Genomic DNA, 18,458 nt, shown 5'->3' with positions numbered 1-18,458 from the left:
TGCTTGCCTCTGATTTGTATAATTAAATGAGATGCGGTCTCAAGAGAAATATCTAGCAAAAGGGAATATCATAGAATCATAGAATGGTTTGCATTGGAAGAGACCTTAAAGATCATCTAGTTCCAACTGCCCTCCATGTAGTTCTTGCACCAGCTGAAACAATGGATGGTTGAAGTTAAATGGGAACAAAAGCAAACTGTACTTTTATAGCTATCTAAAATAGCTATGTATTAATCACATCGGCTAAATATTCAAGGTGGAAAATGGCTCACTGCAGTTAAAATTACCCACTGTCTATTTGCAACCCTTGTATCACACTAGGTCATAAAACATGTTGATAGTGTATTGCCCTAGGAGCGTCATATGAAAGAAAATAATAAAATGGTTAAAGAAATTTCCCAAGGAGGAATAAGTTCATTCTTTAATGAGTTAAGAGTAGACTCTTTCTTATAAATTTTCTGGCAGTCATGAGAATTTCAGAGCTCCCTCCCCTTCTAATCAAGCCACAGGGTGATGACTTCTGGGTTAGTGAAGATAAATAAAGACCTGTAAAGATCAGTAATACCTGTTAGTGAGACAAATAGTTTCATAAAGGGACCTGCTGCTCACAAACATTGTAAATAGTACAGAATTCAGATTTTCTTAATCTGTAGTCATTTATGAGAATATTTTTACAGTTTTGGGGTTTCATTTTTAGTAGTTAATCATATGGTGCTGTGTTAGTCCACGTGTACAGCATATGTGTTAGCACTTGAGTGGGGACAGCAGGTAGACAAGGTCTGCCCAGGGGAACTAGCCAGCTGGAAAGCTTGAAGAGTATGTGCTTTAACCAGCTTCTCTTTTGGAAGCTGGCATCTGTAGTTTTGCTTTCAAGCAGCTGAGCAAAACACACTCATTATTAGAAATTGTGCCTGATGAATTGGGAGAGTGTCATTTTACGTCAGCCTACATCTACTGATGTAATTAAAGTATAAGCAAAGGCAAGAGCTCAGGTAGTCTTCCTTCATGGAAGTGTGATGATGACCATCCTGGTATAATAGTCACCTCTTGTTCTGTCCTGCTGCTCTTCTTTTGATCCTCTGCATGTTTGTAGTGTCCCGTGGTAACTTCCAGTGATGAAAGGTGGTTATCCAATACAGTTGTACCATCTCATTGGCAGGTGAAAGCTGAGTTATACCCATCTCCTTTTGTTCTAGTCAACAGGTTACTACCCTACCAGCTGATAGGAAAATTCCTATTTTAAGCCCAAAAGATGTTAAGGATTGCATCCAGCTTCTCATTGTCTCCTGATAATACTTGCTGTTCGAAGCAGCATGCCAGGATCTTGCGTAGCTGTATATGCATACAGAACAGTTTTTACCAGATGCTTCCATGCTGTTGATAGGTTGGCCGTTAGACTTAAAAAGTTATGGTGACATCAGCCATCTTTCTTTCCTTCAGCTCTACCTCCTGTTTCCCTGCCCATAGGAAAGGGGTTGTAATGTTCCATCTTGGATTTAGGAGATAATGAAGGAAGATTCTCTGTTGATGCTTGCCTTCGTGTTTATGGCCAAAATGCTTGAGTGAATTTTTCACTCCTTTATGAAATGGTTGCCAGCTCGAGATGTGAATACATCTCCTTTTTACAAGGGTAGTTGTCACACAAAGATTTTTAGACTTAAATTGGGATTGCTTCTTGTATGAGTACCTGACAAAGCAAGAATGCCTCTATCCTTGGTGAACTTAAATCAGCGTTTGTTCTTTTGAACAGGTGATTCCTCAGTGGATGTGTACGTCATGCATTCTGGGAACAGCCTTGTACATATACAGGTAATCATGGGCATAAGGATGTCAAATTTTAGGGTGCTTGAATTTGATTGGGGAACTAATTAGCCCACTGGCTTAGTCTCTAATAGCAGATTGATTTTCCTCATAGCAAATGTCATGCTTCTGTATTTTTAAAGGTGCTCAGACATCTAATAGATCTTTTCAATGATGTGTAGTTCAGTGATGGATTATTTTTTTTGAAAACACATGAGAGTTGTGAACTTGAATAAAAATCCATGGGTTCATTTAAAAGATGTGAGAAAATGGCAGATACAAGAATACAGGAGCTACAGGAATAACGTTAGTACTGCTACAAGGATTATTGTGTCTCCTCTTATTTCAGGAAATACGGCAGTTGTCACAAAAAGAAACATCACCTGTGGAGTTTGAGCCAGTACTGCTGTCTTCATCATCTACTAACTTTACAAGAGTTGCTTGGATTTCTTGTAAAGGTACAGTATACTTATAATATGATTAAACGGGATTTAATTATAAAAGGGTAGCTTTTTTTCAGCAGATAAGAGACCTTGAAAGATCTCAAAATCAACTTGTTTGGACTTTTGTGCGAAGGAGGATTAACTCTTTCTTCTAATTGTTTCCACTATTTTGGTGTATATGTGCTTCCTCTTACGCTGATCGAAGGCTCTAAGCTATACATATTGCAAAAAAGGGAAGAAAACATTTGCTAAAATGTTAGCTGATTTTCGGTAAGCATAATTACTGGATATGCTTTTTCAACATCCTTTTATGATTTGTGGTTATTTTTCTGTTTCCAATGTATTTTCTAAAAGGCTGTTGTGCTTGGGTGGTCATTTTCTATGACATTTCTTGGCAGGATCATTGAACAGGCTTGCCTGAGACCAGGCGTGTTTGTGGAACAGCAAAGATTAACGTTTAGGCATTCCTGACTCCAGCCTGTTTCCTATTTTGACCACTAGACTGCAGTGCATAGACTTGGAATATTTATGAACCAGGCTGCTTTCATAATACTACTAGGACTTCTTTTTGGTATCAAAAGAGGGCAAATAAGAAGAAAGGACTGCATTTTAAGTGATCGTGGTTTTTTTTTAGAACAGTATTTCATTTATTAAAAGGAGGCAGTGTGCACTGATAAGAATGCTGAGCCAGTGACAATGGCTAAAATTGGTTGGGTTGCTCTTCACAGCATTTTAGCGCGTGTGTTTTTTGAAGGTGTGTAGCATTCATAAATTCTTCTTAAAGCAAAGTTTGAAACCTCTGAAAATTAGGACATAAGCAATTAGATGCTTCACTCACCTGTGTGAGAATTGGACTAGCAAATGTTCCCTGTTGTGTTCTGCTACATCCTCATGAGAAAATTGTTCTGGCTGATACTGTGTTTTCCTGTTCTTTGCCCAGCTGCATCCTGTGACAGTGAAAGTCCTTATGCTGACAAGAAGAGTAATCAATTGGAAGGCACTACAACACTAAAAGCCTGTCTTTCCTGTCCTGTGATGGAATGGTAGGTTGACAGTGGATTTTTGTTTGTTTGTTAACATTCACTGATATTGTAAGAAGAATATTGTGCCGTACTTCAAGAGATGAGGTTAGCTTGTTTTGTCACTGAACAAGTACCAGAAAAGTGAAGAGGCTTCTTTCTATTGTTGCTGTGTCATTCGCCAAAACAGACCTGTGGCATTTCAAGTAGTAATACTGTATTTTATCCAAGAAGAATTTCAGGAGCCAATAAAGTGATATACCTTAGCAGCTCATATCATATAAATGTTGCTTAGAGTCTGTGATAAAATTTCCACCATCCTTGTTATGCAGAACCAGGATAGTTGTAGAAAAAATGTGGAATCTTTTCTTTTGCCAATTTCATCCAAGCTACCATATCCCAAAGCAGTAGGTAGTGATGTACTATATAGCACAGGAAGAGTATAGGCCTGCTTACCTCTTTTACATTGTTCCTGTCAATTTTTACTTTGATACTATATGTAAGTATTACAAAGGAAATAATTCTGTTCTTTCTTCTTAAAACCTTAAAAGAGCATCATTATGCAAGAATAGTACAGTTATCTTCTTGTGTGGACCTCTTATGTGTGCTCAAGGACAATTGCGGATGTATTTATTTTTCTTCTGCATTTACTTACAGGTATTTTGACATAGATCCTTCTGCAGCATTGTTTCATATAGAACCACATCATAATACTTCAGGATTTTGGTCCATATGGTTTACAAACAATTTTGACTTCAGCATTGAACTGACTGAAGTCTTCATAGCCAGAGAAACGAAAAATGTTTTAAAGGTAAGCTTTTCTTCTGCTTCATATATTGTTTGGACTTTGATTTAGGGATACAGTCCTTCAACATACAAAATAGATCCCTTGAAGAACTCTGTTCTCAGAGCTGGTTGAAGTCAGTTCAAAATAAAGGTATTTTTATGCCCATAACTGTTAGGTTCTGAAGAGCTTACTCTCTCAACAGGCATTATACACTGTCCAGCTTGTTTTTGTGTTGTTTCATTAGCAACTGTTCTTTCGAGTTGCAGCTACAGATGCATCAAATTATATACCATTGCTCTGTTCTCAGAATTGTTGCATGTGTGTTTGTGCTCCACAGGATTCAGCATTTCTTCATAGTCTGTAATGGAAGTCTTTAGTACAAAGATGAGCTTTGAAGTTTAGAAGGCAAAGCCAATAATTTACTCGTGCAATTGCTTGATTCAAACCAGGCAAATCTGGTTTATGAATAAGCACATGATGTAGGCATCTAATTGCCTCTTCGTATATTTAGATAGGAGATTTATGTATGTGCACTGTACGGATCAGTTATGGGCACATATGTGTGTGTAATAACAGCAAAAACACGAAGGAAGAGAAAGTTTACATTCTTCAAGGTACCACTTACACCAGAAATACTGTAGCAATTTTAATTCACTTGTCATTTGATTCTTTCTAGATTCTGAACTTCGACGAACCTTTGACTCTACCTCCAGGCTGCTGGAATGTATTTTCTTTGAAGCTCAGTGTGAAAGACACTGAAACAAATGTGCTCTCTAGTATTTGTTTGGCCACAAATGTGGGAGTAATGTTTGAAATACCTCTGCAGATATATTCGACTGTGTCCAAGGTACCATATTCAACTGTGTTGTATGATTATTATGCACTGCAAACCAAAATGCAGCAGCCTCTTTCTTAGGCCAGAGGTCTGTCCCTTAGTTCCTGAAAGTAAAAACTCAGTACCAGACCACTCTGTGAAACCATTCTGTAGCTTTAGAAGTTAAGCCCCCAGAATTGAACAGTGATGGAATTACAGTCCTCTAGACAACCTTAATTCTCTTCTTTGACTTGTCTAAATTATGCACTGAGAAACTAGAATTTGTCTTGTTTTGTCATGTGGTCAGTTATAGGTTTTATTTTGTTTTTCCAGGAGGGAGATCTTCATTTTGAAGCAATTGCACACTGTGATATTCAGTGTTACTTGGGAAAGTCTGATTCAGGTAGGCTCGTTTTGGGGATTTTTTGCATCTGCCAGTAGTTTCATTGTAGAAAATTTGTTATATGTAGCAGGACTTGTAATGAGAATATTGAAATTGTTCATATGAGTAACTAGTTTTATGTCTTTTAAAAACATCCACTTTTCTGGGAGCATATAAATGGGTTTGAGTTAACCTGTTCTGAGTACGCTGTGCTGTCAGTGTTCAGACCTTTAATTGCATAGCACATGCTAAGCTATTGTTCTGTCTTGAAACATTATTTTGGACTGAATGTTCAACACTCTTCTGTAAGTTCTCATTGGTGGTGTACTGCTCTTTGCTTTCTTCATATGCACGTTCCCTAGAGATGTTGAGGTAGAATGATAAAGCTGCCAACTAGCTCGAAGAGATTAGACAACGTGTATAATCTGGGTCCAGACCCTGGGAAGTCTTTGAAACAGAAAACAAGTGTTGACCAATATCCTGCCTTTAGCCAGAGTTAAATTTAAAGGCCGTCTCTGTACCGCTTTGTCACAGAAATAATGTCCTCAGTTTCTACTAAAGAACATTTATCAGGCTCATTAAAATAGCATCCTTAATGCTGTGTCATATGAAACAGAAAGAGTCTCATTCTTTCTGGAACTGAAGAGTCTATCTCCAGATATTGTAATGCTGTGAGCCATTTTAAGTACCTGGCTGGCATTTACCAAAATAGTATTGGGTAGTACGTGGACATAATACTGCCTGGAGAATGTTGAATCTGATAAAAGCTGATTCTGAATAGTGGGGTTTTTTAATCTTTGCTCGGTAAAGAATTTCAGTAGGCAGCTGGGTACCATAGGTACCCATTAAAAGTAAATGGCACCATTTAAAGAAATGTTCAAGTGAGTACTCTCCCAAACATATTTTCAAGATGATGCTTTCCAAAACTGTATTTTGTGTGAGGATATAAAGAAGGCAATAGTAGTTAGTGAAATGTAAAAAGAAGAACTGAGGTGACAAATGGAAACATGTGGCTTGAAGAATTAGTGATACATATGCACGCTTAGGTGCAGATCTTAGAAGCGTTTGGTTTTTTGTTTGGTTTTTGTTTTGTTTTAGGTATTTTTTTAATCTTTAGAAAGAAATCTTGCTGATAAAAGTGAGTCCTCATTGTTTACTTTCCATTCTAATAATACACATAATCAGATCTATATGTACAGGTATTCTGCCTCCTAATACAGGATACTAGCATAGTATTCATTAAATAGAAAAGTCTAATGCAAAAGCCTGAAAATACTGACCTGAAGAACTTGTAGCTGGATTATTCCAGTCATCATCTATCTCAATTGGTTACTTCAGACCCTAAGGACTGTAAAATAAAGTACATGTACTTTCAAAATAAGCCATTTTTGTTTTCTTTCGAAAGAAATTTGCTTTTCTAACTCTTTTCTGCTATGTGAAAATGCTTGAACAAATACGAGCCTGGCTTTCTAAAAGGCAGTAATCTTTAGAGTGATGTAAAGCCTTGCAATTTTATCTTCAGAAGAATTTGAGAAAATTATCAGTACCTTGAAAAGAGAAACTAAACCGAAAACACCGTTTCTGCCAAACTGGGGGATTTGTTTTGCTGCCTGCTGTGCTGTGATGTTATAATTTTGTACCACTGTGTACAAAATAGTGTATGATCTTGATGCTTTGTTGGCATCAACAGAGTTCTGTTTAAAGACTACTGGTAACATAATGACTTTTCAATGGCATCCATTAGAAATAGCAGCAGTAAAAAGGACTCACTAGAGCGTACAAAGCCGGTGCAATACCCGTACTTCTGTCTGCATGTAGAATTACTGTGGTTTTGCAAATGTATTTCTTTAAGCAAAGCAGATATGTACAGTAATATATATACCCTCACATAGGCTTGCTTTGAAGGGAAAAAGTGGGTTGCTTCCTTTATTTATGTGTCAGGACCCTTTGCAGATACCAATTACTCATGTTCAGAAGTAGATTGATGGAAGGAGCAAACGTTATCTCTGTGAAATATGAAAAATCTGTTATCGTTTTAGCAAATCTGCTTTGGCAGAAGAGTCTCTCTCTGGACCGTTCTGCCTGGGATGTGGATTCTGAGCTTGCAAGTGAACTTTATGAAAGATGGCAAAAAATAAGACGTGGGGAAGCCTGCAGGTCTGTACAGAATCTGTTGAAGTTCTTAATTCAAGACAGTACAGTTTTGTAAGAAAGAATATTTCTGTTCTGAAGTATTCTTAGTTAGAACAAACATTTCTGGCCTTCCTGCACTTGTTAGTTAACTTGAAGCACTGGGAGTTTCAGAGCACGCCCAGCTTCCATTTCAAGGCACTGCAAGCCATAAGTAAATGTTTCAGATGCCCGGCTTTAGAATGTAAATAATGTTTTGACTATAACAACCATAGCTACCTGGTGTGAAAGCAGTCAAAGCATGTTTTACCAGATCGTTTATGGAGTTGCATGCGTATTTCATCAACAGGTCTCATAGCAGTCTTTGCAGGATCAGGGTCTTTGAATAGGTTTTTAAGGTTTTTTTAGTCCCTGGCTTAATGGATACTGCATATTGGGGAAGTTGGGAAGGAAGCAGTCACTGTGACCGAGCAATTCTCGTGGAGATAGTGCACCAGCCCCTTTCCAGAATGAAGAGATAGAGCTGTGAAAACCACAGTTGTGTTGCAGGTGTAGAAGTGGAGACTTAAGGGATGTACATAAGTTACACTGACTCTCTACTACTAGATTACAGCTTTATGCACTTTATTTTGTGAAGAATATTTTCAAGGAAAGATTAGTCGATGTAATGATAAGTTCTGGCAAATCATAATTTCTTTTGTTCTTTGTTTGAAAGAAAAGAAAAAATAAGATTAACAAAGCTATCTATTTTTGCCAATAAAGCAGGAGAAGTATTTTAGGATCGTCTCGCTTTGTTCATCAGAAGCCTGACGAGGAGTCCTTTGCCTTTTTCTTGCCACGGATGACTACAGAGCCTGGCATTACGCTCAACTTCAGTGCCACAGCAGTTAAAAGTAGTATGGTGAGGATGGTGGTTGTTACACTTCTTCTGAGTTGATGTATGTTTAGCTTGTTTAAATAGCAAAGTCTACAGTTAACATTGGGTGATACTTGTCTAATTTAAGACACCAGACTCATATACCTATGGCTCTTTGAGAAGTTCTCTAACTACAAAGTTGTAATACAAGGAGAGGAGTAAAGCAGTGTAGTTCTTAACAAACAATTGTTCATGGTTGTGAAAACTTTCCTTGCGTCATTGTATAAGTTACATGCATGTGGTAAAATAATTGAACAAGGAACTAGGGATAGAGTGTATTGTCATTGAGGATGCATGTGGTTAGAGCATAGTCTTCCTCATGCCACTGCCTTATGTAACAGAAATGTGTAAAACATTTGAGAGATCCATAATGTGTCTTAGAACCACACTGACGGTTGCCTCTTTCTTGTTTGTCAGATTTAGGTCACTACTAACCTAGCCTGGGCCAGAACCAGTCATACGGAGATAGTTTCATATGCGCATATTGTGAATTACCTTAATACTCCATTTGTGCCATTTAATAATCAGTCATTATAGTAATATATATAACCTGCTTGCACTCAGACTTCTGTAAGAAAGGGTAACATGTCACTAACTTCACCTTATTCCGTGGAAGAGCTTTCTTCACATCTGCTTGCATAAATCAAAATCCAAATGAAAGGGTTGTTTAGGGGTTGGGGAAGGTCTGTATTTTTACACATGTGGTTCTTTATGCACTCTTAGCTGTTTTGGCAAATGGTGACATTGTAGTGACATGTCCTGCTATTCCATGCAGTTTTGTGCACATATGATCATATTGCATTAACACAGAAGCCAGGCTGAAGTCCTTTGAAAATAAAAATCATGTTACCAGTGCTGAATGATTTTACCTTCCAGTTCTCAAGTATGTAGTTTTTAACTGTTTCTTTTCCCCTCCAAACTATTTAGGTAAAATATTTTGTACTAAGAAACCCTTCATCCTTCCCAGTTACGTTGCAGCTTCTGCCTCTTTCTTACTACCCTGATCCCCAAGCTTCACTGAGTCTACTGAACAAATGGTAATGAGTATAACTATCTCAGGATATTGTTTTCCTTTTTAAAATATCTATTTGCCATGCCTTCTGATTGTTGCTTGTGGTTTGTTTTAATTTTTCTGTGTAGCTTGGGTGGGGACAATGTTCTGACCCGTTTTGGAAGATACAACGATGTTCAGAGCATCTTACAGAGCAGCGTGACTTTGTAATGTACCTGGTCATTGATAAACCCAAACTGAGCATGTTTTCAGCACATTTTTGTCTGGCAGCTGTAGATTATAATCGGTCATCTTTTAAGATATGGGGCTTAGAGCAAGCCTGTGCAAACTGCCCAGGTGAGGGGAGCAACTTGCAGAACTGCAGATATGCATCTCCCAGCAAGGCTAGCTGGCAAGTATACAGAGCCTGTAGAATGATCAGTGAGGAGGAAGGTACTGAACCTTCCTACCAGAAAAAGTTTTCCTCTTCACTTTTTCTTAAGTAAAAACTCTGGTTGAAGAAGAGGAAATGAGAGCCAGGAGGAAAAATTCAGATCCAGAGTCAGGACCCCATCATAAATGTTTAGGGCCAAATAAGCAACTGTTTCTATATTGTTTTGAACTTTCTGTTTTAGAACTGAGAAGACCTATTGAGAAAGCCATATAAGAGTTAGATGAACAGTATATAAAGGGGCATGGTAAGGTGGGCTGAAGTTAACCAAAATAAGCCCTGGCTGTCACACTTAACTTTGAAAAACCATGTAGCTGGAAGGACTATTTCTTTGGTTGGAGCTAGTGGGACTACCCATGTGCTTAAGTGTAACATACTGATTTGGGTTCCAAATCCTTGTATAATTGCTTTCTTAACCTCATTTCTTTACATACGTGTTTGTATGTGCATATATGTGTGTGTGTGTATATATGCACATTAATAACTACATCTGTTTGCATACTAAATATAATTTCCACATAGACTCTTTAGTGATTTTAAATTACATTTTTCTCTGTATTTGCACACTTTTGTTTCTGCAGATGTTCTAGGTTTGCCAGAAATCATGTCCACTAACTGGTTCATTTTAAGCTAATGTCACAGAAAGTATGTGAAAGAAAATAAGGTTTTGTCCCAAACAAATTACGAGCAGAAAGAAGGATATTTGAGTAAATTAATGAGATTTGATAATGCTTATTTCTTAACAGTTATGCAGAGAGAAAAAGCTTTGGGGCATTTGTGTTTGTGTGGCTTAGACATTGTATTTCTTGGTGGTGATCTTCTGCTGAGAGATCTAAAACGCCCAGCCATTTGTCTGTTTTCCAAATGTGTGGAATCCACATAAAACTGATTTGTAGTGTATTCTGTTAAAATGTAGACCCACATTTATTTCACATCTGCCAAAGTGCAATTGTAAAAGTATTCTTTATTTCAGAATAAATGCCAGTACCTAAAAATAAGTCAATGTAGTTCTGACAGACTAGGTTTGAAGTGCTTAATTTTTTGTTTTGGTTTATTTAGGTTCAGCATAAATGTGCAAGCTATTAATTTCACAACCACTGAATTCAGGCTCATGGATGAATGTTCTCACAGGGTAAGATGGCTAATTTTGATAGAAGTGTTAAGATACGCTAGAAAAAGCTCTTTTTGTCTACACTACATCTAAGTTGTTCTCAAGTCCTACTTAAAGCAATTTAACAGTGTTTTCTTGATTCTCTGTCAGGTTTGTATGTTTGCATTTACATTTATTTTCCAGAGTTCGAGTCTGAGTGTGTGCATGTGTGTGCGTACATGTTGAAGAAGCCACAGTTTGCATTCTGTGTTGGGACTTACATTTAGCCACTGGTTGTCCATGAAGTGTCAGGCTTTTGAGTTGGTCATGTCAGAAGCTAGCTGATAATATTTTTAATAGAGGGAAGTACTGTCCAATAGTTCAAGGGAAGAAAAAGCTGGATTTCTACTTCAGCTCAGCCACATTGCAACTCCCAGATTCAGGTTGGGATGTCATGGCTCTCTCTGTTTCCCATTGCCTTATTTTTACCATGAGTGTGATAACACTTCACTGTATCACACCAGTGCTGAGCTGTGTTGTGTCATAGATGACGGAAATAGAGAGTATGCTGTATCAGGGATATTGGCATATTCTGGCAACCAGAGTACTGTCCAGGGTCCCAGAGAATTTATTCTTAAACTTCCAGTTTGTGCAAAAGCCTGGAATTGATATCTTTTCCTTGCAGTTTGGGCATGCTGCAGCCACCTCTTTAATGTCCTATATAGGTACATATTTCTGCATATGTGCTTTAAGACCTTAATGAAACATTAGTACCTTATAAAAAGAAAAGACTGTGTTTGCTATACTAATCAAAGCTGACCTTTCCTTTCTGGCAACAGTTGTAAGAGTTGTTGTAAAAGAGAGGAGACAGCAGTTCATAAATCCCAGCCTGTAGCCACACACTGAAAAAGAGAAGCTAGTTCCACTAGTACTTGTTTAGGACTGAGTTTCCACAGTCCCATACACCATGTGCTTGACCAAATGGAAAAATAGCAGTAGATCTTTACATCAATGTGTGTAATACCTGTTTTTCATTAGAGATTTGAAGAGCTAGGAGGAACATGTATAGTTAGGTATGAAGCATGTATGAGATGGATCTGACTTGTTTAACAAATCACTAGCTGTTAATATTTACATTTTTGAATTTGTCATTATTTTCCTAGTCATTTTATATACATGTGTAATGAATTGATAGGCTTACATTTTGAGTGCATGTGTATCTTTGTTTGTAGGGGGTGACAGGGTGAAGTTTGCAAATGCCATATGTGGTTTGCTTTTATTAAATATTGACTGTTAAATGCAGGTTCTGAAACTTTTTTGTATGTTCATTTTTCATAAAATGGACTAAGAATAAAAATATTTTGGACTGGAAAAGATCAGAAGAGCCATTAGTACAACAGCCACGAATTGAAAAACCACCAAGCAAGATCCCATTTTGTAACATTTGTAACATTTATGGTTGACTACTATAGCTGTCTGATCACCCTTTTCTAAGATGAGACCCCACCTTCTGGAATAGAAAGTTTTAGAGATTTTTTTTTTTTTTTTTTTTTTTTTTTTTTTTTCATGAGAAAAAGAATAAACAGCAGTATTGTGGGAAAAAAAAATTGCATTATTTCCAGGCTCAGTGTACTTCTGGTAGTTCTGGTCTTCAATTAATATGGTAGGGAGTTCATTTTGGCTTGTTTCCAGTGACTTAGATGATCAACATACTTGCCAGCAGTCCCTTTCTCACTTAAATCAAGTTGCAAGTCTTATGCTGAGTGTATAATGGTTGCCACATTTCCCTGTGAAATCAGTATATAGTCAGTTCTCATTGTGTTGTGAAGTGTTTTAGGATTCCTTGAATATGAAAGACGCTATATAATTTCTTTTCCATCTGAGCAAATAAAAGCTGTTTTAAAAAATGAAGTAATACATTCCTCATAATAATAAATGCAGTAATATGAACTTTAGCTCAAATAAACAACCTTATCTGATGTTTTACATTGTCAAGTTGAAAGGCTTTTATATGACAAGTTAGTTAGCAGTTACTGCACTTTGCCAAAAATATCTTATGTGGTGCTAAGTAAAGTTGTAGTGCTTTCTTTATAGAGATCTTTAAACACACATTTTCTGTGAATAAGAAGTGCATTTTTGTTTAACAGAATGCATATCAGGAGGATCTCATCGACCAGAAATGCAGTTCTGAGCTGCTTTGGTTAAGTTTACAGCCACTGGAAACTAGAAAAGTTGGTGTAATTTTTACACCAGTTGACTACAGAAGAGTAGCTTCCCTTATTTTAATCAGGTAAGCCAAGTTTCAGCTGTGAGAATCAACTCAATGTGGAAATGAATTTGCCAAATCTTGAAGAAAAGACAAATGGTCAAAACTTGAAAGTCAGAATACATCCAGTTTAATAAAAATTGCTTAAAGGGTCTTTGTGCCTTATGCCTCAGTCATTAAAAAAGCACCTTTTTTTCCTTGGTGTATGACCAGTGGGCTGTCAAATGCATATGATTGTACTGAGGTAATTCTGAGTTGAGAGCAACACGTTGGGTGGCTTTACTATTTTCAATTTAACTTCATAATGATAGTATTTAAGTATCCAGTGGGTCTAATGTGCAGCCACTCAATGGTTATCTCTGGGGGAAAAGACAGCTTATGGAAAAAGCAATCATTTTCACAAGGTTGAACTGTTGTTACTGTTGTTATCTCATGGCAGCGGTTACAAAGCCTGTTCCTTAACTGTGTGAAATTCATTGGTGACTGGTTCCAGGGCAATATGGTCGGTATTTAGGGGAAACCTATCCTGGTGTGGCCAGTAACTCTGTTACCGAAACACTGTTTTCTTGGATTGGCACCTAGATAGAAAAGAAGTGATTTTGAAAACTTCAGTTGTGTTTTAGCGGCTGATTGCTTATTTTTTGTATTATGGCAGAAACAACTTGACTGTTCTGGATGTGGTCAATGTAGAAGGCTTTGGAGCCAAAGAATTGCTTAAAGTAGGAGGAAGACTACCTGGTGCAGGAGGATCTCTTCGATTCAAGGTGCCAGAAGCTACACTAATGGACTGCAGACGACGTGAGTAAGAAGAAACATGTCTCTTGATTTTGTAGTTGGCTGCATTATTCCATAGTTGTACAAATACCACTTTCTGTTTATGTTATTGTAAAGTAAACAGAATGTTGAAATAGAAAAAGCAGAAGAGGCTGGTCATGAGAGGTGTAGATTCTGTTTTCTCAATACACTGACTGAAGATAGTTACAGATTCTAGAAATACACTGCTGCAAATCAGTCTGTATCAGAGTGTTGATCACTTCTGAATTTTTTATTAGATTGAAAGTAAAAATAGCAATTCATTTATAAACGTAAGAAAAATAATTTTTACACACTGTAAAATAATTATTCTTTTTTTTCTCTTTTAAGAACTGAAAGACAGCAAGCAAATCCTATCTATTACGAAGAACTTCAAAGTAGAGAATATTGGGCCTCTTCCTATAACAATTTCATCAATGAAAATCAATGGTTACAGTTGCCAAGGATATGGATTTGAAGTGTTAGACTGTCAGGAATTTTTCCTGGCTCAGAACTCATCACGAGAGATCAGCATTGTGTAAGCACTGACAAATTTGCTGGCAAATTAACTTAACTGGAAATTTGAAGTAATTAATTTCAGTAACAGACACTCCAATAGCAGACCCTCACATAAAATTTGGTGAACTTCAAATATAAATTTCATAAGCATTTCCCCTTTTCAGTAAGGGTAATTCTAACAAATTGATAATAATGTTTCTTTATGAGACTCAGTTATTTTTTAAAAGCAGTATTACATGATTTTATCAGTGCATTATGAAGTAATGAACTAAAGCAAAACAGTTGTCACAATAAAAGAGTAAGAAATGCTTTGCCACTGGCTTTTTCTTATTATTTGATTGTTATTCTCTGGCTTTTTCCAAGTAGCCTGACCACAATCTAGTTATGTTTTCCTAACATTGCAGTCTAAAACTGATTACTTTTAAAATCCTGTTGAGTGAGAATCATGACTTAAACACAAGTAGAACTAGCATTACTGTGTTGCAGTGTCTGCGGTTTTATATACAAGTATCACCTCTACTGATTGGAAAGGCAAGTCATACCTCCTAGCAGTACCTGTGGCAGTCAAATACAATAATGGTATGGGTCAGGAAAGTAAGTGGAAGAAGAGACAAATCTGATGTTTTCTTCTGCTTTACTTGTCTTTCCAGCCTTGTTCTAGACTTACGCTAGCACTTGGCCTGTTCTGAAGTAATGCTGCCTGTGCACTTGACAACTCGACAGTCTTACCTCTGTTGTGTGCTGATGCCATCTGCATAGTCTAAGCAGACAGTGGTCACTTATTTCATTGTCTTTTTTTTTTTTTTTTTAATATTATTAAATCCGAAGTTATTTTGTATTTCTTGGTATCAATGTGACTCAGAAAGTGAAATTCAACCCAAAAGTGGAAAAATAACACCAGCTCTGTCTGCTTTTCCTGACAGATTTACTCCTGACTTTACATCTTCATGGGTAATCCGGGAGCTTACACTGGTGACTGCTGCTGATTTGGAGTTCCACTTCACGCTCAACGTGACTCTTCCTCACCATCTGTTACCACTGTGTGCAGATGTGGTGCCAGGACCCAGCTGGGAAGAGTCTTTCTGGAGGCTCACTGTCCTCTTCGTAAGGTAATGCTTTCAGGGCCCCTGCACCAGTTTGAAAGAGACATGCCAGTGAAAGATCAGCAAATACTTTTGGCTTGTGTTAGATTTTTAGTTGTGATAGGGCCTAAATCTGTACTGTATCTGCGTCCCAAGAGTTCTGACAACTGGCTCTGACAGCTTAGGTGTGATGCAGTAGCTGGTGATAGTTGTTGAGCATTTCTTGCTGCTCCTCCTGATAAACTTACATGTTAAGGCTGCAAAGAAAAAAGGCTAGGATTCCCCCACAGGAATTCCCCTTGCTAAGAAAACTTAATCTATCCACAGTACAAATGCACATGTAACATATTAGTATTTGAATGTCGTAAGTATAATCAAGTGGATTGGTAGATTATCTTTAAATATTTCTGAAAAATTAGCATGAATTTTATTTATAAAGTTTCAGACAACCAAGTGGAGACCTGCTTTTTCTTCTGCCTTCTTCCTTCTCTCAATTGTTAAAAAATACTTGTGTTTATTGTTAGCTTTTGCTAGGCACACTGCTAAACAGGCTAGCCAGAAAGATTAATTGGCTTGTGTTAGCTGACTCATTGCATGCACATGGTAAACTGCTTTTAAGAGGACAGTACATTTGTACAACAATTAAGGGCTCTTCTCCTACACATATCCTATTTTTGTTTTCCTTTACTAACCTTTCACACTGTGTAGGGTGAACTGCATGTTGTATTTGTCACAAATGATGCCCAGTACTTTTATCACACCAATCTGAATTCCTACAATCGGTACTAACAAGCAGTGAATGTGAATGTCATGGTGATACATACATGTGCTGATGCATACCCAACTGAGATCCTGATATATGCTATGGTTCTGCTTCCACTGTTGTTTTGACACTGAAAATACTCAGAGCACAAATGAAGCAATACTGATGACCACATTAATAGTTCTAGATGCAGCAGGAGACTTACAGGGATCTAAATGATCAGGAGTTTCTCATTCTGTTTTCCTGCTGCCAAAATTCATACTGCATGATTGAGAAGGTGGGCTTGATGAATCATGAAAAGTTTTATTCTGATCGATATATATTTGATGCATTTAAGACACCAAAGAGAAAGAAAGGGTATTTTGCAGTTTCAAGCTTAGTTCAAAAGTGTGGCCGGCATTTGTAGCCCGTTTTATGCAGCATTTTCTCTAGGAAAAGAAAGAGACAGTATTAAATAAATATCAAAATAATGACATAACTGTCATGAATGAATAGAAGGTACTTGGAAAGCTGACAGGTATCATACTGTAAGATATTGCCATTGTGTTGTAATGAGACTTCTAACTGATCGTCAAATCAAGTATTAGCTTTTTTTAGAATGGATTTTTTCCGTTGTTAGCTTTTTTCTTTGTAAAGCCCTTGGCTGAGTTATTTTATTGAAAGAATAACTGGCAAGGGCTATAAAGAAAAAAGGAGAAGAAAAGACCATTAGAATTGCTATTTACTTTGAACTGTATTTTGAGTTTTCTTGTCCACCTCCTTATTTAGAATTGACTAACAAAACGTTTGGAAAGTGCATTTTGTTAAAGCTTTTTAACTCTGTCCCTGAATACTCCTGAAAATTGTAGACACCAGTATCTGTTGTTTTCTTTGGCAGTTTGTCTCTGCTTGGAGTGATTCTAATAGCCTTCCAGCAAGCCCAGTATATTCTAGCAGAGTTCATGAAATCAAGACAGAGGCCAAATCCTAGTTCTTCACCACAGCAGAACAGCAACTCTGTTGACGTAATCAGCTCTGATTCCTACAAGTAAAAATACTTTTTTCTTCTTTTGAATTACCTTCTTTTGTACCCTATGTGTTGTGGAGAAATGCTTTCTGTCTGTTTGTATTTTGATATTGATGTGGGCTGGTTTAGAGGAGATGGTGTTCCAAGCAGCTTTTAGTGTTGGGTATCACCTCTGCAGAAGAGAAATGGAAGAACTTTATGAATCTTGTGTATTGTCAGCAGTGCATAAGGTAAAAATCGCATGATGGAAGTAAAAGATACAGCATGTGTGGCAGCCATGGAAAGAGTTGAAAATACATCAATGGTCCTCAAATCTGACCCTTTTGGGTGGTCAGTTAGACACTTACACATCGAAACATGTAAGAGTGTTTGAAGTCTGAGTCTCTGCTCCCGCTGAAATCAGAATGTTTTTAGCTGATATGGTAAATTGAAGACCTAATGCGGTTTCACAGGTTGTGAATGTGCCCCTTCTTTCTTTTACAAAAATGTCCCATAAAACACTTCACCATAGCTTCATAGGTAAAAACAAATCTCAAAGAATTTATTTTTTCTCCAGGGGAAGCTGCAAGACATTTATGGATTCCTATAGTTCCTCAGATAAAGGTAAAGGAAAGGGCTTCCTGTCTGTAGGCACTTCATCCAGCCGAAGTCAGAATGCAGCGAAGAGAAGTCCTGCAACCTACAGTCACTCTCAGAAAAAACACAAATGTTCCGTTTATTACAGTAAGCAGAAACCAAACACAGTGGCTGGCAGTGCCATTGCAGCTACCGATGAGAAACAAAACCAGATTGCAGAGAACCAAATCTCAGCACCAAAAGAGGACATTTGCACTGATGTTGTCAGTGAGAACTGGGTAACTCTAAAATATGCAAATGGCATAAATGTTAACAAGAATTTAACTCTTCCAGAAGACTTTCTGGGTAAAGAAGAAAGTGCACTGAAAAATACAGTTCTCATTAAAAATACTTCTTCAGAGTGTGATCTGAAGGAAGATCTTCAAACATGTATGTTTCCTAAGGAAACTAACCTTAAAACTTCAGAAAATCTAGTTGAGCTCAAAGAACAGGAGTTCTGTCCTGTGAAGATGTCCAAGAAGCTACCTGAAAGTCACTTGTCCAGAAATTCACCTCAGCAACAGCCAGAACTGCAAGAAATTTCTGGGAAAAATAGTGGTAAATATTTTATTTTATTTTATTTTATTTTATT

At 37.3% G+C, this 18,458-nt stretch overlaps 1 protein-coding gene across 1 annotated transcript in view; it reads left to right on the top strand.

Moving 5' to 3' along the window:
* Positions 1-18,424, top strand: part of KIAA0922 (KIAA0922 ortholog) — a gene marked incomplete at its 3' end in the record, with an annotated part of 32,628 nt that extends 14,204 nt beyond the window's left edge. Inside the window, exons 7-22 of the mRNA XM_010009920.1 lie at positions 1,751-1,809; positions 2,150-2,258; positions 3,184-3,286; positions 3,920-4,073; positions 4,726-4,896; positions 5,197-5,266; positions 7,285-7,402; positions 8,141-8,276; positions 9,219-9,328; positions 10,793-10,865; positions 12,971-13,113; positions 13,745-13,887; positions 14,233-14,419; positions 15,324-15,509; positions 17,123-17,272; positions 17,808-18,424. Of these exons, the coding sequence (XP_010008222.1) occupies positions 1,751-1,809; positions 2,150-2,258; positions 3,184-3,286; positions 3,920-4,073; positions 4,726-4,896; positions 5,197-5,266; positions 7,285-7,402; positions 8,141-8,276; positions 9,219-9,328; positions 10,793-10,865; positions 12,971-13,113; positions 13,745-13,887; positions 14,233-14,419; positions 15,324-15,509; positions 17,123-17,272; positions 17,808-18,424 (2,529 nt within the window). The remainder of the gene's footprint in view (positions 1-1,750; positions 1,810-2,149; positions 2,259-3,183; positions 3,287-3,919; positions 4,074-4,725; positions 4,897-5,196; positions 5,267-7,284; positions 7,403-8,140; positions 8,277-9,218; positions 9,329-10,792; positions 10,866-12,970; positions 13,114-13,744; positions 13,888-14,232; positions 14,420-15,323; positions 15,510-17,122; positions 17,273-17,807) is intronic.
* Positions 18,425-18,458: the final 34 nt, after the last annotated feature.

This window comes from Nestor notabilis, unplaced genomic scaffold (assembly GCF_000696875.1).
Source record: "Nestor notabilis isolate BGI_N333 unplaced genomic scaffold, ASM69687v1 scaffold14212, whole genome shotgun sequence".
Taxonomy (NCBI): Eukaryota; Metazoa; Chordata; class Aves; order Psittaciformes; family Psittacidae; genus Nestor; species Nestor notabilis.
The sequence above is the reverse complement of the archived record's forward strand: the minus strand, read 5'-3'. Positions and strand labels throughout refer to the sequence as shown.